The following is a 25,943-nucleotide window of genomic DNA, read 5'->3' on the forward strand; positions in this document are numbered from 1 at the left end:
TCTTTGGTGGAGCATTAAGTTTTTAAATATGGTATTGGTTCTGCTGGCAGAAAGCTGAGAGGAAACATGCTGAGTAGTGCCAGTCTCAGTGTGGAGTACACTAAACAGCCTTAGAAAAAGGGTGGCTTTGAAAGGCTCCCTCCTACCTCTGAGTGGGCTCTGCAAATCCTTCCATTGAAGTGGGCTTATTTCTTAACAGTGCTATTGCAATTTTGTATGGAACCACTGGAATCCTCTTTGCACATAAACACCCACAATGAAGTTGGCAAAAAAATGAGGAAATATTCTGTGATGAAATACAGTCTGATTCATAATCAATAGAAGTGGGTGTGGAAGGTGGGGTCCTATTTTCTGCACCAATAAGCCGAAGGACCAGTGAGGCATACAGTACAGTATAGTGGGGGTAAGTGTATCATTTCTAGTGCAGGTGGACAAACTCATCTATGATCATTGAGCAGCAATTGGAAATGAAAGGCAGTCTTACCGTATATATGGAGGTTAACTCCCTTAGCCTCTGTGTAACCTTAGTCACTTCTCATAAAACAAGCAGTGCTGTGTTTTTATGGTGCAGGAAGACAAAATACCTCAAAGACTCACAGAGATATCACGAAATAAATATAGGGGGATCTATGTCTAATTCCCTTTTGTGCCAACCTCTGAGAAAATTGGAAATGGGTAGTGAACAGCTCAATTTGTCTTCATGTAATTTAATGGCCTGCACCTGTTATGGGCTCAGTCTAATGCAGTAAAACACAATGAGCAAAAATGGTTCTGACTCAGGAAAACAGGCTGCAAACTGCCTGGCAGTCGCCTGAAAGCCTTTCAATTTTCTGTGAAGTCTGCGCTAAAAGGTCCTAGTGTAAAAGGCAGAATAAGACAAATAAAAGAAAAGGGGCAACAGAAAAAATAGAAAAATAAATAAACCCAAGGACAAAAGTTCTTAATTCCCCTTAATGTCAAAATATAATATTCTCAAATAATGGCAGTCTTAAGAAGGTTGTCATATACTCTGAAAGAAAACTATGATAGGTGCAATTTTCAGGTCATTTTTCCTTACTTGAAAACAAAATTAGGGGGTTTATTTATATGTCAAGCATGAAAACATTGAATAGCTTCTAGAATAAAGGCTGTCAATGGCATGATGGGCACTAATTTTTCATTTCACAAAACTCTCCTCATCACAGATGTGTTCATCATCTGACAGTAATAGAGTCAGAAATGAGGTTTAGATTGTTGTGATGCATCCTCAGAATTGACATTAATGGCCTCTCATTGAGTTGCTGAAGGCCATTAGCTAAAAAGGACAAAGCTTTGGAGTTGAGATAAGGTGGGAAGATGCACAGCACCATGTAATAGCTGTATTTGAAATACAGTGCCCCACTGGGTATGTTGCCTATCCAGAGGGAAATAACGCAGATAAAACATGCTGTATGTTACCTGATTGCAGAGTTGTTCCTGAATAATTTATTTTGGAGACAACACTGCCAATCTTCTTTTGCCATGACGATCAGTGGACTGAATTCAATAAACTATAAGTGGTTAGTATGTGAAATAAACACAAGGTCTTACTGCATTGTGTCACTGGCAATGCGATGTAGTCTACTCTACTGTCTGAGTACCTTTTTGAGTTTTTACATGCACAAGTTTCCAAAGGCTGGCAATTTAAATGAATGAATGAATACAAAAATTTCCTGAACCTGACAAAACAGGGGCTAAAATGTGAGAGCAATCATGGAAATAACAGCATTTCAGCTAAATTAAAAATCACGATCTGACAATAGAAACAATCATGTTTGTTAGTAAATACCTTACTATTGTTACCTTTTAAAACTTATGCTTTCAAATTGTTGCTACAGCATTATGAGATTTGTTATTAGTAGTTTATGCATCAACTTTACAATTTATTTATAATTAAGTACTTACTATTTTCAGCTGAAAATAGGGTTTATGTGATTTGAAAATAACTGCATTCATTTCTAATTTACATTTACAAAGTATCCAAAGTTGTTTTTGAATACATGGTTGTATTAAATAAAAATATTTTCTTATATTTCACCAGGGATTGGAAAGAATTTTAGCTTTTGTGGCTGTTATTAAATTAAAATCTGGAATAAGCATTGCTGCACTGTAAATTTACTACCTTACACATCAGTGTAAAAATAATTGAGCACGACAAATAACAGGATCTTCAGTCAATATCATTATCTTTTTTGTGTCCCACTGGATTTACTTTAATTACACATAGGCTCAAACACACTTATTACCTGTCCAGTAACCCAGCCACAAGGCAGGAAATTGACTTTTTGTCCAAGGCCAAGCTCATCGTGTTTGATATTTGCCAACTACTGTCACTGTTTGATCAGCAAAAGTGATTTCTGGATGAAATCTCAAGACAACACTTTCTAATAGTACGTACTGTGTTAGTAAGGGACCACTCTCCACCATGATTCATAACACTAATATGACAGTGTCAGAATCATTTTTCAAGTGATGGAAATGTCCTGAATAGAGGGACTAATGTCAGACCAACTTAAAATAAGTTATTCATGGCTTTCAGATGCTGCAAAAGGCCTGTGGGGAATCTAGTCATATTTGGCCTATATACTTTGCAATACTGATTTTCTCCAATACTGATTTTAATCTAGTGCCACAAATTCTTCCAATGCTTGGGTTTATGACAACTTTCATTGCAGCTTGTTTTTAGTAACATGCCATTGACACAAACTAAAACAGTTTGGTAAATGGAAAATGCTAGACATTATACAATGTGCGATTATGGCAACTCTGGCCATGCTAGCATGGGCGATCGTGGCTCAAGAGTTGGGAGTTCGCCTTGTAATCAGAAGGTTGCTGGTTCGAGCCCCGGCTTGGACAGTCTCGGTCGTTGTGTCCTTGGGCAAGACACTTCACCCGTTGCCTACTGGTGGTGGACAGAGGGCCCGGTGGCGCCAGTGTCCGGCAGCCTCGCCTCTGTCAGTGCGCCCCAGGGTGGCTGTGGCTACAATGTAGCTTGCTATCACCAGTCTGTGAATGTATGGGTGAATGACTGGATATGTAAAGCGCTTTGGGGTCCTTAGGGACTAGTAAAGCGCTATATAAATACAGACCATTTAATTTAGCATTTTACCCAAAACACCTCTGCGCCTTAGAGCAAAGCCTTGTTTAAATAGAGTGTAATCTGCTAAATTGGACAAAAAAGAAAAAAAAAACAACCCATCTGTTACTTATAGTTTCCTATATGAATGCTCAACTTAGATTTAGTTGATGGATTTAGATCCATCAACTAAATCTTCAGGTTCATTCTCAAGCACTGCAACAACACCAACACATACAGAGTGACTCCAATGTATCTGAAATAGCACCAGGTCAAAGTCATTTCATTCTCATTCAGCTGTACAGAAAACAACCAAGAGGATCTATTTCTTGTCATATGACTGGTGCTCAGAGATCAATAGCCTCAAATCCACAAGAGACCCCCCCACCCAGTACTGGTTTGAAATCACATTGTAAACAGCCTGAAATAGCTCCTCTGTGACTAATTCCGTCTCTCTGCCATATCTACTGAGATTGCAAGTGGCTTTTTGTATGGACCAGAAAATCAGATTCTTTACCCTATTAGAGATACAACCCCTACACAAATCTGACATAAAAAAAAATCTGGCTTGTCAATATTAATAGCTAATATGATCAAAGATGGCTGTGCATGTTTTATTAGCCATCTGGCAGCTCAGTTGGGTAATTTAAAAGCAATTTTGGAGTTGTAGCATTTGGGAGAAACAAACAGAGTGGGGGTGTAGGGGCATGAGGTTGATAAGAGACAGAAAGATACACTAGGTGCAGGCAATTAGCTGTATGGCAATCCCCTTGTTAAAAGTCTGGACAATGCCCAGTTTGGATTGATTCAGTGGCTTCAGTCTGGTGACAGCTCCCATATCGCAGCCTCACTGCCCACTGAAGTATGCATTAGGACTTGGCGTTGGCAGCAAGATGGCTTTTACATTTAACAATCTGTGCCCAGACTGAGTGGAAGAGCTCAAGAGACAAGTTAACAGAGGGGAGCCTCCCATCACTTGTCAGCATTGTCGGGGGCAATTCCTTATTATCCCCAGTCTATTGGCCTCTATCCATGTCATTTATCTTTCTCATCACCTTTCCTTTGTGCCCCAAATCACAAATCAAGAGGAGGTCTGGAGGGGATATATGTATATAAATATGTCGAAAATTGATTCACTATGGATTACTTTGCTCGTGCAGACCTCTTTGTTTGGAAGCAGACAGAGGTGGCTTTTATGTGTCTGCCAGCCAGGCCACAGCTCTCTCCATCAATGGCATGCCATTCAGAAGATAAGCATCAGCTGGCAGCCCACTCCACTGACACCACCACTTCCTCCCGGAGTCAGCAGATTACATTTTAGAAGTTGACAGCTTGTTATCACTTTGGATAGCAGGAGGGCTTAATCTTTTGTTCTTTTCTGGCTGGGGGAGGGCTGAGGAGTCACCAGCTCAGGCCACTGAATCCACTGACTTCCCTCCTTGTGCCCTCTGCAGTGACACACATGGTGAATAGGCCACTCTCTCCTCCAGTCTTTTCATTTTTCTCTAAGAGTGCCTGCACTTTGTAGAGGGATTACAGTGATGGAAGCCTCAGCAGTGCACAATGATATCCATTCAACATGTCTCCCTGGCTGACAGGGGATAGGTTCAAGTCTGATTTGATAATGGGTACGCTGGCTTCAGTCTGCAGGGATGGATCAGTGCTCCTCAGACAGGGCTTGTCCTCTGGGAACAATCATGTGGAATCCCTCCCAGAATAATATCCATGACTATAATGGGGGAGGAGAATGGTATGTTTCGTGTACAATAATATAGCTCATACATACTAAGTGTTGAGTGGAAGCTTTTCTTCTCTTTAATCTCTGTTTTTGGCAAAAATGTCACATTTTGCACTTATTATCATTACTATCATTATTATTATTATCATTATTACTACTACTACATCATGTTTAACCAACAAACATTACATTTTCTACTTTACCTTTTGACCTTAATTTGGTATTTCACAACAAGTATTCCCATTGAAGCCCATTCAATTCTAGATAAACCTTATTTTTGGGACTGTTTGGGAGTATTTTTGCATCAAAAATAATTAATCTGTGAAAATGGAAAAAATGTTTTGTTTTTTGGACATTGCATAGAAACAGATTATAACTTTAAATAACATATCTAATCTTTAGATGTCCTGTTGTCATGTTTAATAGAGAATCAATAACACTTACATATTATCAATTGACCTATTTAACAGAATAATAAAATATGCATATTTGCTGGGCTAACAATAATCTAATCTTTCATAATCTTCCCTTACTAAGCAAATGATAAGTTCAACAACTTTGAACATTTGAGCAGTTATTATTACTGCTTTGCTTTTCATGTAACAAAATGTCTCCTTGGTGAGAGCAGTAGTTATATAACCTCTGTCTCCCCCCACTTTATCTTTGTATGTCTCTTCCTTATGGAATATGTCTAGAAAGCTCAAATTTTAAAGCATATTTTAAAGCTTTAGACATGGTTTTCTGCTTTTACAATATGTTATAGCAGTGAAGACAAGCTGAAGCTTATGCATCACACCAATGCTTACTGATGAAATGAATTCATCAGAAATATGCAACTGCCTTACTGAAAACAACCCTTTAGCGTTGAGTTGTGAAAAAGTGAGCAAAAACTACTTTGGGATAAGAAGAAAGTAAGTTTTGTAAGTGACCAGGAGAAAATCACCACACTCACAGTAAAAATAGGGTACGCAACAACTTTTTTTTTCTTTTCTCAAAGTGAACAAGTGGGATTGGAGTGTAATTCTGGCTTGCAACTCCATTGTTAAAGACAAAGCGTTATCAGCCCGGTTATTATCAAAAAAAAAAGGAGGGGTCAATTGAATCAATAAACATATTGATTCGAAGTTGGATGGAAACTCTAAGAAAGAGTTTGAATCCAACTTAATGGACCTTGCATGAGTTTCCATGCTTTGGTCTGGGAGTGCAACACTTTTATTACAACTCCCAGCTGCTTCCACCATTACGATTGCCACCCCCTAATTGCACAGTAGACTTTCCCTCTTCAGACACCTCTAGCACAGAGGTTCCTACAGGCAGTTTCCAGTCCAGTCCTTTAAAAACATATCCCCACATATATATATGTGAATTTTTGATAATTAAAAATGAATCATCCTTCCAATAAAACAGATTATTAACAAAAAAGAACCAGCCAGGTAAAAAACTATTTTCTTCAAAGGTGTGCTTTTCTCAATACAACTGAGGTCTCCTATTTAAACCACCTTCACCCTGCTTCTCCTGTGCTCCACAGCCAACTTGCATCCTCCCCCCCCAACTTTCTCTCTCCTACACAGAGAAGGGCTTCGAACACTCTAATCATCTCCTCCAAGTACTCAACTCCAAATAGCTGGCAGCTGGATTAGAGTAAATCACATCCACATAGGTGTGACCTACATCACACACATTAAAAAACAAACAAACAAACAAAACCAAAATGAACAGAAAACAATAATCCCAACCAGTGTTTGGTAGGAAATTCTCCCAATTATTCCATTATGCCACATTTTACAACACAGTCACAGAGACAGCCTCGGTTTTTGGTGTGACATAGCTTGAGGAAGACTGACAGCATCAAGAGGGAACATCTGTGATTACTGTCTTCAAAGAAATTTTCAAAAATGAGCCTCTCTGTTGGATCCACCTGGCGCTCAGCGTCATTCTGTTTTATTTCCTTTGGAGTTCATAATGTTACCCAGCGTGGTATTATGGAAAAGGGCAACCTGAAAGCCCCACCCCCAACAGCAGGATGGCCAAGCCATGCTCTTCTGCTCAGCAGGGACTCTAACCCTGTTTGCTTGTCAGTGGCTCAAAAGATGCATCCTCAACTCCGCTGAGCTGAAAGAAAGATCACAGCATATGTTTTTCTTCTTTTTTTTATTTCAATCAACATCCTCTCCCTTATTTGCTTGTTTCCACTCTCAATTTCCTTTGGGTTTGTGTTTCATTTTTCATGGCTTTTCTGGATAGCACAGCATCAGCTGTTTTAAATTTATTTTTGTGTTGTTTTTTTTACTTTGAAGAGTGAAGAAGAGTTCAACAGAGAACTCTACAGTAATGTTTATTTATTATTTAATTTATATTTACAACTCTATTTACTAGGTTTTTGTCAGGCCGATAGCACTATCTTGATTTTGTATTTAGTTGTGACTCAAACTAAATTCCATTGTGGACAGAAATTTTGCTGACCATTAACTTATATATGGACGTCATATGTTGAATGTGACATGTTAAAAAAAAACAAAAACGCAGTGATAGTACTACCACATTTAAATATCAACAAAGAATTTGGATTTATAATAAATCTAAAAAAAAAAAATCATAGATCTTAACAATCGCTGTATGCTTGATGTTTGTGCACAGTTTTGATGAGACTAGGCCTTCATTAAAGAGGAGATAGGGTACATAAAAACATTTATGCATACATGCGCTACAATCATTAAAGTGAGATATGATTATTTATTTAGTTATTTATTTTATACTGACCTCTGTTAGAGCAGGAATGCAAAAAATAATATCAAATCTATTTGTACAGACTGAAATAGTGAAGCCACTGGTGAGCAGGATCAGATGGCAGGGTAAACAGATTATACTGCAAGGCTCCCATGGCATAACACTGGGCATTAATGTTAATGGAAAACCACATGACCTTGCAGTTGCCTCTGAGCAGCTCCATTTCAAATCCAATAGACATGACCTAGGTCTGGAAAACGCTAGTGAAATGGTGATTCAGGCACCTGATACCCATGCTTTAAAATAGTCTCTTTTTTCCCTTTCAGGGCATCCCAAAGGTCCCCAATAAGGTTTCCTCCATTCCCTGAGGTGGACAGCAAAAGGAAGAACTGATTGCAGGAAATCAGTTGCTGAAATAGTTTCCAGGATATCCACACATGTCTAATGCCAGATGTCATGTGATCCTAGCACTAAGCAGGTTAGCACTTCTACATCATTTCAATTAAGGTGTGTTTTCATAGTTGCTCATGAGACAGAATGCACTCTGTTTTATGGGAAATTTTATACTTAAGGTTGTTCAGAAGTACTGTGATGTTGGCTTTGCCAAGTATTGCTTTCCAATGCTTTTCAATCTTCCTGCTTTGGGAGGAATGGAGGGGATTGTGCCAACACAACACAAACAGACTTATTTAAAGGAGCTTTGCACACACGCATCAAATAATGGAAAAATGGAATAATATAACAGTGCGATTTTCCATCCTGTGGTGGATTTGCTTACAAGCACAGTACAGTTCCTCTGCACCTAGGGTCATCAGCACAATTTAATTACATTAAGAGACAGCTAAATTGGACTATGCAAACAGAAAAGGCTTAGGGGATTACTGGGACTCTGACAGAGAGATCAAGTTTTTCCTTGAAGCGTGAAACAATATGCCCAGTTCCTGGCAAGGTCCATGTGGATAAACATAGAGGGATGGCCAAGGCAAATTAATTTTTTCCTTGCTTTTATTTACTGTAGAAAGTCGTAGTGTTTCAAAATACACTTTACATGATTATAAAAAACTATTCCCATCTGAAGATGTTCTCACATTTTATGTATTACCTTTCTGTTTTTTTCAAACTGCATGCATTTGTATTGTGTGCATGCTGCCTAATATTTATGACAATATTTATATGTTGTAGAAGAAACATTATCTCACTGTTTTATGAACACTGCTTCCTGTACTGCTACAACCCTAGTGTATGACATTATATATATATATATATATATATATAGAGATATATATATATATATATATATATATATATATATATATATATATATATATATATATATATATATATATATATATAGATATATATATATATATAGGTGTTTTTTTTAACTTCATTCATGGAAAGGCAGTTGGTAGAGACTGACATTTTCAGACCTTGGCCTTTACCAGCACCCCACTCCACCGTTACAGTAAACATCAGCCAGTCACTATGAAACAAGATCAAAGGTAGTGATGATATCTTCTCTACTAAAAGATGTTTTTAACATCCATCCAAGCCACCCAGTAAATGGTCATTACTCAGTTAAGTTCAGAAATGGACCCTTAAAATCTTCAATTTTTCCTCTCAGAAAAAGAGTCATAAAAGCAATCTTTTAGTTGCAGATTTTAAGTGTTTTAAGTTTTTTTTAAATAAAAAAACAAACAAAACATTAGCATATAGCATGTTACTATCAATTAAACTGAGATTTAGCCACTTGCTTACCAATAAATACACAAGCAACCAAGCAGCAGCTGATGCTCTACTTCTCCATCTGTGGATTGCTCTGTGTTGGGGTTCTCGAGGTGAAACATAGGGCAACCTTCCACTCCCTGAAGCAGCTGGAGTCAGACTCATTGGAAAAATGCCTAGAGGTGTAACTTTGTGCAGACAATTTATCTGAACTGCAACCTCTTCAGGTGTCTGTTCTCCCTGTAAAACTGGCTGCTGTTCCTCCAATTGTCCTTAAACAATTACTTCAGAGTGTTCAGGAGATGACTGTGGCCATTTAAAGAGCAGTTTTCTCAGCTACCATTGTGCAGGCCATCTAAACCATGGGATACAAAGCTCCTAAGTACAGTGTGAGCCAAATAAAGAGGTGGAGAAGGAGGGGGTGGCAGATAAAAGCTGACACCCAATGTATTATAACTCTGCTCTATTAGATATGAGCTTCTGCTCGGTTGAAGCACCATAGCTTAGGGCAAAGATACTGCTTGCTTATTGTGCTTTAGCGAGGGGGCTGGGAACACTGTGTAGCCACTGTGTTCTGTATACAGCACACAGTCTCTCATGCATGATTTAGTAAAGTGAAATTCTTACTTCAATTCCAAGTAGTGATACAGTAGAAGAGATAAAAGGATGTGCTTAGGCTGCAAAACGAATCATAAGACATACACTACTGGTTTGAAAAGATGGCTACTAATCAAAAGAGAGAACTCATTAAGGACATGCTGCTGCCACCTATTAGCTTTGACTCACTTGAGGAAGCTCGTAGCCTCCACCTTCTTTAATTGTTCATGTTGGGAGCCTTTTACTTCATTTGTAGTAATGTCATAGTACTGTGTGCGGATGTGGAGCTCAGCCTTGTTTGTGTCTTCTAACTTTAGAGTACCTCATCTTTACTATATTCCATTTTACATATAGAGCAACCCAGTATCATGGCAGAGCATGTAATAGAAACGCCACTCCACCATGCCTGCTTCTAGCTTTGCCTCTCCGAAGTTTGAAATGGTTATGCAGGCAGAAGTTGCAGTAAGCTGCAGTACCAGCAGAGGGAGATATTTTATTTCAAGCCAACATGAAAATAATCACGGGAAAGCATTTAAACAGACATTACAACACATTTACACGTACATACATATTAGCCATTATGTATTTAATCATTCTGGCATAGAAGGACGCTGGAATATACTTCATACCTTCCTTGGTTATTAGTGACTTCTTAGCTTTAATATGTTACCCCCACCCACCTGTACTGCACCACACCAGTACTTCACCTCTTTATTTAATCATAGCTCCCAAAACGACACTTTTGTTCTCCAGTACATAATCATCAGTTTAAAAACATATGCACTGACATTTGATAGGTGTAACTGTGAAGTTGCAACCTTTTTCCTTAGCCTAGTTTGAATTAGTTGCTGCCCAACTACGTCAGACTGAGGAAATTGTTTTTGCTGTGTGACCTCCAAATTCATAAGGCAATGGCAAAATTGCTGCATATCTAAATTTCTAAAGTCAGTACTTAGTATTGCTTAGATGTTCTATTTCTTAAGAATAATTTTTTTATTCTACCGTACAGCTATCTAGAATTGCCTTTTTCCGTTTTGGTGTATTCTACATGTCATTCCATTTCTTTATGTCGTTATACAAAATCTATGAATAATTAGTTTCAAAATTCTTCTAAAATTTCAAATGAATAGTTATTTTACTCAAGTTTATCAAAATTAACAGTAACTCTAAATATCTACAATTTAAAACATTTAAACTTTGGAGCAGTGTGACAAAGTGGCTAGGACTGAATTCATTTGTCACTTGCATATATTGTTATTTTGTGTTCTGTTATCGTATAGTCTATCATAATGCTTTAATGTAAACACAGCATATGTAACCTTGGCGCTACACACTATCCCGGGTCTGTTTGTGGTAGCATTGGGTATATTCATTTCATCTGTGCAAATGTTCTTAAAGCTAAATGTCACTTCATCATTAATTGATTTGAATCTTTCATTTGTTTATGTAGTTTGGTTATACTTACCAATGTGTGTTCCTTTGAGCAGGTCCTATGTGTAAAACAGGTATATGGGAAGGGCCGCCCCAGTACTTCCTGGTTTTTTTGGATATGATGTCATTGATCATGTCAATTGGGTGTAACCAAATGAAGGTGTCTCTTTTGTGTAAAATTGTTTATTTAATTTAAAATAACCTCATGAGTCAGATTAAGTGAAGAGATTGACTTTTCAAACCGTTTAGCTGGGTGAATGAGTTTTATTAAGTGGCAAAATTATTTTATTCTGGTTTCTTTGTCTAGACTGTGTTATTTAGTCTACCCTGTTTTCCCAATGGTAGAGGTTAATGAGGTCAAGGTGTGAGTGGAATTCTATATAAAGCAGGTGAGATTTTGACTACCAGGTTCTTATGTTTTATGAAACAGTTGTTGAAAGGCCATGCCAGAAACTAAAGAACACTTAAAAGAAACCTGAACAGTCTGCAGATGCTGTCTTCCTATCACTTTCCATGCTGCTTATGTTATGCTACCTCACAAGCAGTTAGCAGCTTTGTCTCACAGCAAAAGGTCCTGGTTTCAAATTACATGTTTCATGGTATCCACGTGGAATCACTTTGATTACTCTAACTTTCTTCCACAGTCCAGAGACATGCAAGTGTTAGGTAAACTGGCAATTCTAAATCGGCCATAGGTGTGAACGTGAGTCTAAATGGTGATCCGTCTGCCTGTGTTAGCCCTGCAATAGAGTGATAACCTGTCCAGGGTACTAATTTAAAGGAAAGAATGAAATCATGTCTCAGATTGGCAACATGGCTAAAATAAAATGACACATTAGAAATAATAATATAATATAATAATATTACTAAAATTCATATATAGTTTTATATAAAGAGTATACATTGCATAGTATGGACGTTTTTGTTTTTTTGTTAGTTTAGAAAAAAAAATCCTCCTCAAACTGTGTTGTGCTTTTGTTGAAAAATATTGTTCCTTTAAAGTAATGGTCCACCTCCAACACAGTTTCATACCAGATTTCACAAAGCATCTGGTTCTTGTAATCATTACAAGCTCTTATGGGTCTTGGTTAGATATTTCTCATGAATGTTGAATACTGGCTGTCATAGTTTTTGTGTTTCTACATAATGTGAATGTTTGTCTTGCATGTGTGCTTCCGTGTGTGTCCTGCTTGTCATTGCAAATGCCCGTTTTTTCCACCTGACACCGTGCCTGAAAGCATCTGACAATCAGGGGAATATTAGAGGGTTGGAGAGATTCCACTCTGGCTAAGTGGCTCTTATTGCTGTGGAGTGTGACACCACTCATATTCATAATGATTCACAGTGCTGTTGACACATGATAGTGCAGATAGCCTACTTAGTGGATTACAGTTTCTCTGACTCTGACGCTCTCTGATGGTGATGTTGATTGTATCTCCAAAAAGCTCCCTTGACTGGTTCATCATTTTCTTCGATCAAAAATCTGTGAACATGTCACAAATGACTTTGGTAATTAAAAAAAAAAGATGTCTTTTGATTTCAACTGGAGCATGGTTCTTAAAGTAGTGATTTTGTGAAATCAAAATAAGGTGAAACATCACCCTTTAGTCTCTGAATAAAAATACCAAAGTTAAAATGAAATTCATAGATTTTTCCAACAGCAGTAGAAAAATGTGACTGACACTCTCATTTGGTTGAAACTGTAGCATAAGCCATAGCTGTGCATATGTATGCAGCTGATCTCTTGTTTCTGAAACATGAAGCAGCTTGGTTGTACACGATTAGGACACTCTTCCATCATGGCTGCTTATACCCCAATCTTCTTAACGCTGAGTGCCAAGCACAATGGCACTGGGTCACTTTGCAAGGATAAAGGTTTAACTCATTTAGAAATTGAATATAGAGCCTTGTTCTTGAGGAGGATTGAAAACTGACCATTTGTTCTATGAGATGGAATGAAAAAGGTATTATTTGGGGAACAAATGTTTTTTCTGCTTCTCTCTCCATCTTTTTTTTCCTGCTCCTTAGTGAAACCAAAGCAAATAATATAACAGCTCATACATGCAATCTACTTTCTGATTTGGAATGTGCCTCTGTCTCCCAGTTTGATTGCATGGTGTGTATATCTGCATTATTGTGAGTTCTCCCAGCTTAATCCAGAAGTCAATTCTGCTTATCTGGATGGAGTATTTTCAGTCACTTTGGCAAGGACTGCCTAAAGCTGGCTTCAGTTTCTGAAGCTGAAAAGCAGCCTCACATCATCACACTACTACAACCATGTTTGAGTTGATATCATGTTCTTTGTATGAAATATTGTGTTACTTTTATGCCCGATGTAAGGGGATTCAAACTAACCAAAAATTAAGTGTTTTTCTTGACAGTCCATAGACTATTTCCCTAAAGTCTTGAGGATCATCAAGATGGGTTTTTTTGGCAAATGTGAGATGAGCCTTTGTTTTCTTTTAGCAGCGCAGTGGGATTTGCCTTGGAACTTTCTCATGGATGCCATTTCCCCCCTTATCTCTTTCTTATCAATGAATCATAAACACTCACTAAAGTCAAGTGAGGGCCTCAGTTATTTAGATTTTAAATGAAATGTTATGCTTTTATTGCTTATTCCTATTGCCTAAAGTATTTAATCAATAACTTTGATTTTGACACTACACACCTACTGGTTATCCATTTTTGGATGTGATAATCAAATTCATGACTGTGGATTTGTGACTGGAGCATTTGTCATTACTTTTATTCTGTACTTTAAACAGTTTTTGTCTGTGAAAAAAAAACACCTAAAAGGTTTCTGAGAGCTTTTCAAGCCTATTGAGAAAATACAGTGGAACACACACACACACACACACACACACACACACACACACACACAAATCCTAAGAGTAAAGAAGGTTAATATAAAAAATAGCTAATCAGAATATCTAAAAATGGGAAAATATCAGTAAACGTAAAAGCCATACTGGTTAAATCTGTTTTAGGGAAACTACAGACTAACCTGGGCCTTGTTGCTGGACCATCTCTGACAGAGCCTGCTGGTGGATGAAGAGAACCAGACCTCCAGCAGCGAACAGCAGGACAAACCAGAGGGAACAGGGCAGTCTCCTTCTCCGTCCACGCAGGGAGTCCACCACCATCTTCCACTTCATCCACAGCATGATGTAGCACAGTCAGATGCTAATGTAATAAGTTCTGAGGAAAATTAAAGAAAGTGTGAGTATTTTCATTTCTTTGCATCAGTATTGCAGTTAAATCAGTAAATAACACTGATGGAAAATAACATATATTCTCTTAGTTACCATATTTCTGTATATTTAAAATGTGCTCATCCCTTACTAAACCAAAAAATGCAATCAAGTTATTCGTTTTATCAGTGTTAACTAATTAATAGTGTCCATATTATGCAATGTACAGGTTAATAATGTATTGTCAGAGTCGAAAAAATCTGAAACATTTAATCCTTAAAAACCAAAATATTTATCATATATGTTCCAGTGCAACTATACCCACAGTAGCCTCTGTCTCTTTAAACTCCCAGTTCCACACCCCCCCCACAATGCTGGTCTTGTTCAAGTACATCAATAAAGAAATAATAATCATGAAAATACACCAAAGGAAGGGATTAACAAAAAAAAACAATAATACAGATTCTTTAAAGTTTGCATTTTTTCTGCATTTTTGCTTCCCACAAGTGCATTTTGCAGGATGCTTCCTTGTGTTGGAGTACTTTTATATGGTGCATTTTAGCCTGGAACCAAACAAATCTGAACACTCATGTTTAATTTGTTCTGGCAGAATACATCTGGCCCCCTCCCGTTCACACAGATTTGCACTAGGCCTTCACCATGCTGGGCCAATCAAAACCATTTATCTAATGTGTGTTGGGCTTGATACAATTACATCCCTGCATGCTATAGTCCATTTACATTTTCATTTTATTTATTTATTTATTCTTATTTTACGCGTTTCATTGCTCTAATTGGTTACAGGTTTATTCAGAAATATCCAAATATCCAGAGGAATTTTGGAATTAGTGTAAGAGCACACCTTGAAAACTAAAACTGACAAGTTCCACAGTAATTCATATTTGGCCTATTTGACAGCTTTTTCTTTTTACTAAAGTAAATTATCTACTTCTTCCTCCATTGGTAAATATCCTTGAACCTTTTTTTAATGAATGCAGCAACAGTCCACATAGACTTTTGTGTCTAATCAGAGTGATGTTTTCCACTATGCAGCCTGAAAATGAAGGTTAATATTGCATTTAAATGAACACAAGATAGAGTCCTATAACTTTAAACCTGATTATAGCACTTATATCAGAATTGTTTGGTGTCTGTGTGCACATCTACAGCATAAGAAGTTCCGCTAGATTACAGACTCACAAAGGCAAAATAAGCCAGGGTATTTATCCACACCCCAAACCCCAGCCTATTCATGTATTTAAGTTAAAAAAAAAAAAGTTAATTGAGTCAGACAAATTAATGGTGTTTAGAAATTCAACATGGAGAACACCTAATTCTTCCAAATAAAGAAATCGGTGTTTTGTTTGTAAGGATAGAGTCAAGTAAACACAATTCCAGTTGGACTGGCATGGGCGCAGACCTGTTCTAAGGTCTGTTCACACAGCAGAAAGACCGCGTAGCATCTGTCTTCAAATTAATATGCAAATGAGCTGTGGTACTACTCGAGCATGTGTTGCCATTGCAGAGAACAAAATTGGCTCTATTTGAGGGATGTCAAAAACTTGACTTTCACATTGCACCATGTGCTGATACCAGAACTGAAAACCATAAATGAGTGTCAAAAACCAGTTGTGACACGTGTTTGCTGCAATTCTTTAATATACAAAGATTTCTGTCAAGATTTACCTTTTGTTGATACAGATGATAAAACACATAAATAAAAGAATGCAGCACAAACACGCAAAAGAAACAGAAATCCAGAGGGACTTATAACAATATCGCACTACATAATCAAGGTAACAAACAGTGACAAAGAAGACATCAAAACATCAACTTGGAATGAAAAATGATCAAATATGCAAATAAGAGAAAATACACAGAATGTAGATAGATGCATTTGTGTTTCAAGGGATGGGAAATGTTTTTTGTGTCACAAAAATCTTTAAAAAAAAAAAAAATTGGTCAGGTGAAGTAAGCCTTTACTGAAATGGGCCTTGGCATTTCATCATCAGTGCAGATGCAGCCAGTGATCCATTACTGTTACAACAGTGTTCCACCTAGAGTAGGAGTACTGAACTAATTCAGATGGTGTCCACAAGGGATATTAGGTTTTTCACACACAGGATTTTGGTGCTTCAACACTGATACTGAAACTCTCAAAGGATTCGTCAGCTGTTGGCAAAAGAAAAAAAATGATTGTTTTATATCTTTTTTTTGCATCTGTTTCATGGATTCCAGCTAGGTTTAGCTATGACTTAGGAAAGAGATCTGAATAATAGAAACAAGGAGCCATGTAAGCAAGACATTCAAATATAATATGCAAGCAAATAATCAAATGTGAGTCAATGCTACAGTAATTCAACAGCCAGTAAGATGTCACCATGTTTGCGTGCAAACACACATCTGTAGCGTGAAGTATATGGGTTTGTTTTGTATTGTATACACTACCAGTCAAAAGTTTGTTTTTTCTTTATTTTCATGACTATTTACATTGTAGATTCTCACTAAAGGCATCAAAATTACAAATGAAAACATAGGGAATTATGTAGTAAATAAAAAAAGAGTGAAATAACTTTTATAACGTTTTATATTTTAGATTCTTTAGAATAGTCACCCTGATTACTGCTTTGCACACTCTTGGCATTCTCTCTCAATGAGCTTCAAGTGAGTAGTCGCCTGAAATGGTTTTCCAACAGTTTTGAAGGAGTTCCCAGAGATGCTGAGCACTTGTTGGCCCCTTTGGCCCTCACTCTTCGGTCCATCTCATCCCAAACCATCTCAATTTGGTTTAGGTTAGGTGACTGTGGACGCCAGGCCATCTGGTGCAGCACTTCATTCCTTGTGTTTCTTGGCCCAAACAAATTTCTTCTGCTTGTTCCTTTTCCTTAGTGGTTTCTTAGCAGCTATTTGACCATAAAGGCCTGATTCACACAGTCTCCTCTGAACAGTCGATGTAGAGATGTATCTGCTACTGGAAGTCTGTGTGGCATTTATCTGGGCTCTAATCTGAGGTGTTGTTAACTTGGAATTTCTGAGGTTGGTGACCCTAGCTCTTCCTTTCTTGGGGCGGTCCTCAAATGAGACAAAATATGAAACATATTTTGAGTTATTTATCATTTTTTTCTTTGCCACATAATTCCATATATCTTGCTTCATATATTTAATGCATTCAGTATGTATCTACAATGTGGAAAGTAGTAAAAATAAAGAAACACCATTAAATGAAAAGGTGTGTCCAAACTTTTGACTGGTAATGTATCCATCAGGAAGTGCACACAGCATATAAATCAATCAGTCAGTAAGTCACCACAGGTACTGCTTTAAACAATCAGAACTTTATCTCATTTGTAGTACTATTGCAAATCAGAGTACAGGGTGGGCCATTTATATGGATACACTGTAATAAAATGGGAATGGTTGGTGATATTAAAGTCCTGTTTGTGGCACATTAGTATATGTGAGGGGGCAAACTCCTCAAGATCGGTGGTGACCATAGTGGCCATTTAGAAGTCAGCCATCTTGGATACAACTTTTGTTTTTTCAATAGGAAGAGGGCCATGTGACACATCAAACTTATTGGTAATGTCACAAGAAAAACAATGGTGTGCTTCGTTTCATATAAATGGCCCACCCTGTACTTGTATTGTGGTCAGCAGTGTCATTTTTACCATTTAGGGAACAGAAGGAAACAGAATTATCTTTTAAAAGAGATGTCATAGGAGGCAATACCAGTCTAAGGATGGTATGTATCAAACATGTAACACGACCAGTAGCAAATATTCTTCCAAAGCCCTTAACTTATAGAAAGGTCACTATAGATGACCAGAAAAATTCTAAGCTACATTAAAAATAAAAATTATTGACATGCTGTCAACAACTGCCACTGTAGAGTAAGATAAAAATGATAGGGATACTTTACTTGGACAGATAGCAGCTGAACTGATACTGTTAGGATGCCTGGGTCATTGACCCAGGGTTTTTGAGTTTATGATATTATTTATACTGTCTAGTTTTTGGTTTCTTTGAGTTCTGTCTTATGGCTTATGTCTCTGTCTTCTTTAGTTGCTCTGTCTCCCCTATCACCTGCATCCCCTTGTCTAGTTCGCGTCTATGTGTATCTTAAGTTCCTATATCCCCTTGTTCAGTCAGTGTTTGTGTCTGCCCTGTTCCCACGTCTCTGTTCCCTTTGTAGTGCCTGCATGTGAGTCTGTGTCTTTGTTCAGTCTGTGTTATGTGTTTCCTGTTTTACTTTGAAGGTCTCCGTCTTTTCTCAGTGTGTTCAGGTTACGCTTCTTTGGTCTCGTCAGTTCTGATTTGCCCCAGCTGTGTTTCCCTCCTGTTACTCATTTCCTGATTGCTCCCTCTGTGTATTTAAGCCCTGTGTTTCTTAGTGTCTGGGTCGCGAGCTACCGTTTTCTTAGCTGTGTGTTCTGTCATTTCTCTAGTTTAAGTTTGTTTTGAGTTTTTTAGTTTTGTTATATTTTGAGTATTAAATTAAAGCCTTTTTTGAGTTCACGTCTGTCTCCGGAGTCTGCACCTTGGGTCCTATTCCTGCCTGCACACAGCCGTCACCTAACAGATACAGCAGTAGAACCCATATCGAAATGAACAACATGACTTCATTTGCATGTGCCTGGGATAAATTAGTTAGATGCCAATCCATGTTTTGGTTTTTATTGACAACACTGGCCTGAATGTTTTTTCATGCCAATCTATAGAGAAACCATGCAAGCAAAGATAAACTGCAAAAAGTGCAATCAAAAGGTGAGAGAATTGTTTTTTCTTTGAATAAGTATTTGTTATTATGGAAAGGCAAGCTTACATTTGACACAGAGGTGTGGAGAGAAATGCATTTTCTGTTTTTTATTTCTTACAATGCGGTGAATGTACTCAAGGGTGCATCATTTCAGTTCAACACAATAGTCTTCCAACACTTGGAGCTTGTATCAAGCTTGTATCATCTCATGCACAAACTGTGAAAGGTGTTTCTAAAAGTTTTCTGTGTGAAGGTGAAGAAATCTTTGTGTATATGGTCGTAATGAAGATGTAAAACTCTCTGTGCTCAGCGGTTGTGTTATTTAACATTTTCTTCACTTTCATCTTCACAGCAGGAGCAGTGGAGGCAACAAGCGGGTACAAGCAGACGTTTCTGCCATATTAATATATGCTAGAACATTGAGCCAACTGTGAACTCCATACAGTTACCATGCAAATACAGGTTACTGAAAACCTGTATATAACCTGTATAAGTTATTTGCTTCTTCAAAATTTCTTAGTTTTTGCATATTTGTCATGCTTAAATGTTTCAGATTTTTTTTTTAAAGTATTATTTAATTTATTAAGGAAAAATCTACAATGACTAATAACCAGAAAAAACACAAAAGGCTCATCTTACGTTTACCCCCCCAAAAAGAAAAGAAAAATGACATATGAGAAAATATTCTGTGGACAAGACAAAAGTAAACATTTTTGGAACGTTTGAGTCCTGTTAAATCTGGTATAAAACTAACTAGCATTTCATAAAAAGGAGATCATACTAACAGTCAAACATCGTGGTGGTAGTGGGATCTGGGGCTGCTTTGTTGCTTCAGAACCTGAATGACTTGTTCTACTTAATGGAACTTTAGATTATGCTCTCTACCACAAAAACCTGAAGACATCAGTTCATGCCATCAGTTCTTGCCCTGCAGGTTAAAACACTTGGGCAATGATCCAAAACACATGAGCAGTGGCACCTCTGAATGTCCCCACGCAAAAACAAAAAAGCAAAGAAGACTGGAGTAGCCTAGTTAAATCACAAGTCAAATCTTTGCATCAGAGAGGCAAAGGGGGACTATAGGAGGAGGATCGAGGACCATTTGAAGAGTAATACCAGCCGGCAGGTGTGGCAAGGCATCCAGCACCTAACCAACTATAAGATCAATCTCGGAGCTGCGGACGGTGACCTGGAGCTGGCAGAGGAGCTGAATATCTTCTTTGCCCGCTTTGAGACCAGGGTACCGGAGGTATTGGAGCCACAGCAGCAACACGCCACCCATAGCAGCACCACCCTCACCCTGGAAGAGCACGAGGTGAGGCGCATGCTGCAGGCTGTTAACCCGAGGAAGGCGGCGGGTCCTGATGGTGTGCCAGGTCGAATATTGAGGGATTGTGCAGGACAGCTGGCTGGGATCTTCACCAGGATTTTCAACAAATCCCTCGCACAGGCGACTGTCCCACTCTGCCTGAAGTCCTCCACCATAGTCCCCTTGCCTAAGAAGCCCCACATCACCGGCCTGAATGACTACAGACCGGTGGCACTCACCCCAGTGGTAATGAAATGCTTTGAGAAGCTGGTCCGCAGACACATCACAGCAGCCCTGCCCCGCAGCCTGGATCCACACCAGTTTGCCTACAGAGCAAACCGATCCACGGAAGACGCTGTAGCCACAGCACTCCATGCTGCATTAACTCACCTGGAAGAGCATGGTAGCTATGTGCGGATGCTCTTCGTGGATTACTGCTCAGCTTTTAACACCATCCTTCCACACAAACTGGTGGCCAAGCTACAAGACCTGGGGCTTCCATACAGCACCTGCATGTGGATCAATAGCTTCCTCTCGGGCCGTAGACAGAGAGTCAGAGTTGGCCATCACACATCCTCAGCCCTGAGTCTCAGCACTGGCTCACCCCAGGGCTGTGTGCTCAGTCCACTGCTCTACTCTCTCTACACACACGACTGCACTCCTCGCCACCACAGCAACATCTTTGTGAAATTTGCAGATGACACCACAGTGGTGGGGCTCATTTCCAAGGGAGACGAGTCTACGTACAGAGACGAGGTGGAGCAGCTGACGTCATGGTGTAAGGCCAATAACCTCCTCCTCAACACTTCAAAAACCAAAGAACTCATAATAGACTTCAGAAGGAAAAAGGCAGAGATCCAACCACTATTCATAAATGGGGACTGTGTAGAAAGGGTGGCAAGCTTCCGCTTCCTGGGAGTCAATATAGAGGAGAACCTTTCCTGGAGTGTGAACACCTCCGAGCTGCTGAAAAAGGCCCAACAGAGACTGTACTTCCTGAGAATTCTCAGGAGGAATAACATCACACAGAGACTGCTGGTGTCCTTCTACAGAGCCACCATTGAGAGTGTTCTAACTTACTGCATATGCATCTGGTACACTAGCTGCACAGGGGCTCAGAGGAAAGCACTCCAAGGGATCATTAACACCGCCCAAAAGATCACTGGCTGCCCTCTCCCCACACTGGAAGTTCTACACAACGCCCACTGTTTTAAAAAGGCCCAAAACATCATAAAAGACACCTCACATCCTGGCCACTCCCTGTTCGAACTGTTGCCCTCAGGCAGATGGTACAGGGCAATCAGAGCAAGGACTAATAGACTCAAACACAGCTGTTATCCAACTGCAATAACACATCTGAATACTACAAAAAAATGTCCATCACGCCACTCTTGTGTTAATCTATGCACGGTCTGAAGCATGTGTGTGGGAATGTATGTGAATGTTTTACTGTTATATCTTATTAGTATTTTAAGTATTCTATCTATTTTATTTATTGAATTTTATTGTTTTATTTATATTTTGATATTGCTAGGGATGATGCAATGATCGGGGACCATTCTTAATTTCGTTGTTCTCATGACAATGACAAAAGTTTCTGATTCTGATTCTAATTTGGCCTGACCTTAGACCGCTCATGCTCAAAACCCTCCAATGTGGCTAATTTAAAACAATTTTGAAAAGTAAGCCAAATTTCATCCACAGCACTGGAAAGACTCATTGTCAGTTATTGCAAATGCTTGATTGCAGTTCTTGCTGCCAAGGGTGGATGAAGTTATTAGTTAACAGAGCCTGTTAGGTTTGGAGAGCTTTTTCCCTTTGATGAATAAAATCACAATTTCAAAGCTGCACTTTGTATTTACTTAAGTTATCTTGTTTGATATAAAAATCAGATTATCTGAATCATGTAATTGTGACAAATATGCAAGGAGCTAAAACAAAAATAAATACAAAAAAATCATGAAAGGGCCAAATACTTTTCAGTGGCATTGTGTTTACATTACAAGAAAACTAGTATATGTGGACACACACGCCTATCTATTGTACAAGCTATAAACGATGCAAAGTTGTTTGGTTTTGCTTTTTTTTTTTAAATTTAATATATCTTTTTTAAATCACCAACACTAGTTAATTAGGTAAAGAAGATGATAATGGTTGGGGTTAAAATATATCAATTACCAAAACTTATCTTTCTCACTAATATAAATCTACCCAGTAAGACTAAATGTGATGCCAAGGTGTCAACAGTGCCCCCATATGTGATAAATCCGGTGTTAAACTAGACTCATTGCAGAATTCTGTTAACCTTCACTTTTTAGTGTAAGGTGGGTTTTAAAGCTTATCATTCAACACTTTGTTAACTTAAATCCATCTTCCACTGCATGGAAAAACTAAAATGGTTACCATCCAGCTGACTCAATTTTCATCCTTTACTTACAGAGTTGTGGAAGACTTTATTGGAAGATAGGAAAGCTGAGTTTTTTCAGATGCTATCTTTTTACCTAGTTTTCTAAAGAGGGTTTGACCTTTTATACCTCAGTGTCATTCACACTGCCAGTGTAAAACCACAGAATGTAATCTTATCACAGGAAGTCATTCCAGGTCTTCAATTCCATTTCCATTTTTTTTTTTTTTTTAAGTTTCACCTCATATTTTCATCAGCTTACCTTTGTACAAACTATCGGGGTCAGGTAAACACCTCACTGTTATTTCTGCCTCAATATTTAATAAGTACATAAACTGAAGTTTGATTTTATATCCCAGAGTCCAGTCGACAAAGTGGAAATGGTACATAAAGTTGGCAAAGTGTGAAAAAGCTTACATATGTGTCAATGCTGATTTTAGTAACTTGGGTTTAATTATTTATTTTTTGTGTTACCTAAAGCAAGAGGTTGACCTCAGAGGCCACTTTAACATTGTTAAACTGAGACAATGTCACATAAATCTCTGTTGTGAGAATGTTTTGTGCATTTCAGTTTTACTGTGCAAGTTAAGTGTATTTCTAAGTTAATCCCCAAACTTGATTTACAATAAAAATAAAAAATGAAGAAACAAAGAAACTAATTATCAATTATTATCTATTATAATTCAAGAAAAAACTTAACTCACCACTGTGATACCTGAAACATTTTTCTATTTAAATCAAACCAAATGAAGCTCTTGATTTGGTCCCTTAAAATTATACATAATAATTATATTCACCTTTGGCATCAACTTCTAGAGGCCCGTGACAAATTTTCCTTATTATAATAATTATTTTTTTCCTAACATTGATATTACCCTTTTTGTACAGCAATGTTTGTTTTCACAGAAGCATTATCAACATTTTAGCTAAAATGGTGCCAGAAAAAACAGCAGGTTTTTACCACCATTGAAAAACTTGGGCACAGTGCCTAAACATTTGTTCACAGCTCTGAAGAAAATGAAGAAAAAAGAAAAAGGGCTAATCTCTTTTATATAATTATTAATACTGTAGGATGTGTGTTTATTTTACACTATGATTAAGTGTTTTAAAAGGAAATTCTTTAGAAGGAAATGATTGTTTACTTGCATTATTAGAGTGTAATATTATACCAATGGTCTATTTTTCTTTCGACAGCCTCAAAGAGAAGCAGGAGTGTTTTTATACTGTAAAAAGTAGTGTTTTAATCCTGTGGTTTGGTAATACAATGACTTTCCCCTGCTACTAACATATCCAGTGACTGTGTATGATTTAACTATTATCCTGAGTGATCACCATGATGATGAAACTATTCCAAAAAAATGTAACTAAATAAAACAAAATAAAACAAAATAAAACAAACTTTTAACATGCTAATTCCACTTTAACTATAAAGCAGAGACGAACTAGGAAAAGACAATGCATTCTCAGCCAGTTTAATCTGAAATAATGAAAAAAAGATGAAAATAAAATCAGTACACCTGTCACAACTTGACACAAACATCTCATTAAGATCAAACAACACTTCATCTGTAACGCACTGCATTTATACTCTGCTTCCAAACAGATGTATATGCCAAGAAATGACGCAATGTGTCCCATTTTGTGCAGGGAAAGATTTTATTCTGTGTCAGACCGGTAATGGAGATGATTCTGTGTTTGATGTTCATGTATAATACACATCAAAGACTTTTGCTTTTTAGTTTCAAAATCAAAACTGTGGCAGTCAAACACATGTGGTTTACATGCATATAAAGTATTTCACTACTGAGCCATTACTGCAATCTGCTAATGTGAGCACTTTCTCGTAACGAGTTTTGTTCTGCTACAGAATATAGTATTTAATTAGACTAGTAAGGTTTTTACCTTAATATTACATCCATTAAAAGTTTAATGGTGCATGTATATTCTATAGACAGTTACCTAATTGATTAATTACTTCCTTAATCTATATAAAATCAGGCCAATGGGCTCTTTTGGTCCACAGGATTTGAAGTGTCATGCAGCAGTGCCATGTTCTGATTGAAGCTTCAGTTTAAAGTAAGAACATCAGTTACAAGGCAGCTTGGAGCTACATTATTCATTCTCTGCTGATGTTACTGTGGAAAAACTGTATGGCAGTATTCTTGTATCTTCTCTTGGTTTGTCGTTACCTCAGTCAATGCAGAGTTTTAAGGTGACTGTGAGCTACTGTTCCTGTGTTCCATCTCCATCAAACTTAAAAGCCTCACACTCTTAGAGTCAGTAACAGTTCAAGAGCTGGGTGTTAACACAGTCAGTTTCTTTCCTGGGCAAAGTTGGTGACCTATGTGGTTGACATATATGTGTATATTGTGTAACAGGGATGATGATGATTTTCAGTGTTTGACTCCAGTCATAAAAAAAAGACTGATTATTTTTTGAAACTGACACTAACATTAAAGGTGCCGTGAGTAATTTTGAAGTTATTTAACAGAAGAAAAATTGGAATATTGGATGGATACTGATTCTTATGTAGTCCTTTTCTACTCTCCCGGAGCACTCAAACTGCTTAAGTCACTGCTAAATTCTGATCAGCTGATTCTGTACAGACTGACAACCTGTCCGGAGTCAACTCTGCATCTCGCCCCATGTAAGCTGGGATACTTTCCAACTGATCCCGAGAGGGTCAGGTGGGAACTTCTCTTCAGATTTGCTGGATTTTATATAGACTGGCCTATAAATGAGCAGTAATCACTGCATGTGAATTTGAAAGCCTCACAACACACACTGGCAAAGAAAGCCGTCCATTTTTATTATCTAAATACTTTAAACTGCTTCCCACTTTACCCACTTTACCGCATTTTAAATGTTCTAGAAAATGTTCCAGGCTATTTCTTATATCTTTCTTGTATAGTCTCTCTAGTGTGACAGTGAGACAGAAAAGTGTTGGCTAGTAAACAAAAAAAAGGGAAGC

General features: G+C 37.9%; 1 protein-coding gene across 4 annotated transcripts in view; it reads right to left on the reverse strand.

Annotated features, from left to right (window-relative positions):
• The window catches only part of chst8 (carbohydrate (N-acetylgalactosamine 4-0) sulfotransferase 8), a 179,793-nt gene that overhangs the window by 114,680 nt on the left and 39,170 nt on the right, over positions 1-25,943 (reverse strand). For all 4 annotated transcript variants that reach the window (XM_026174185.1, XM_026174159.1, XM_026174177.1 and 1 more), the window contains exon 2: positions 14,317-14,510. In XM_026174185.1, the coding sequence (XP_026029970.1) occupies positions 14,317-14,476 (160 nt within the window). In that variant the 5' untranslated portion in view covers positions 14,477-14,510. The remainder of the gene's footprint in view (positions 1-14,316; positions 14,511-25,943) is intronic.

The sequence above is a fragment of the Astatotilapia calliptera genome, chromosome 1, assembly GCF_900246225.1.
Source record: "Astatotilapia calliptera chromosome 1, fAstCal1.2, whole genome shotgun sequence".
Classification (NCBI taxonomy): Eukaryota; Metazoa; Chordata; class Actinopteri; order Cichliformes; family Cichlidae; genus Astatotilapia; species Astatotilapia calliptera.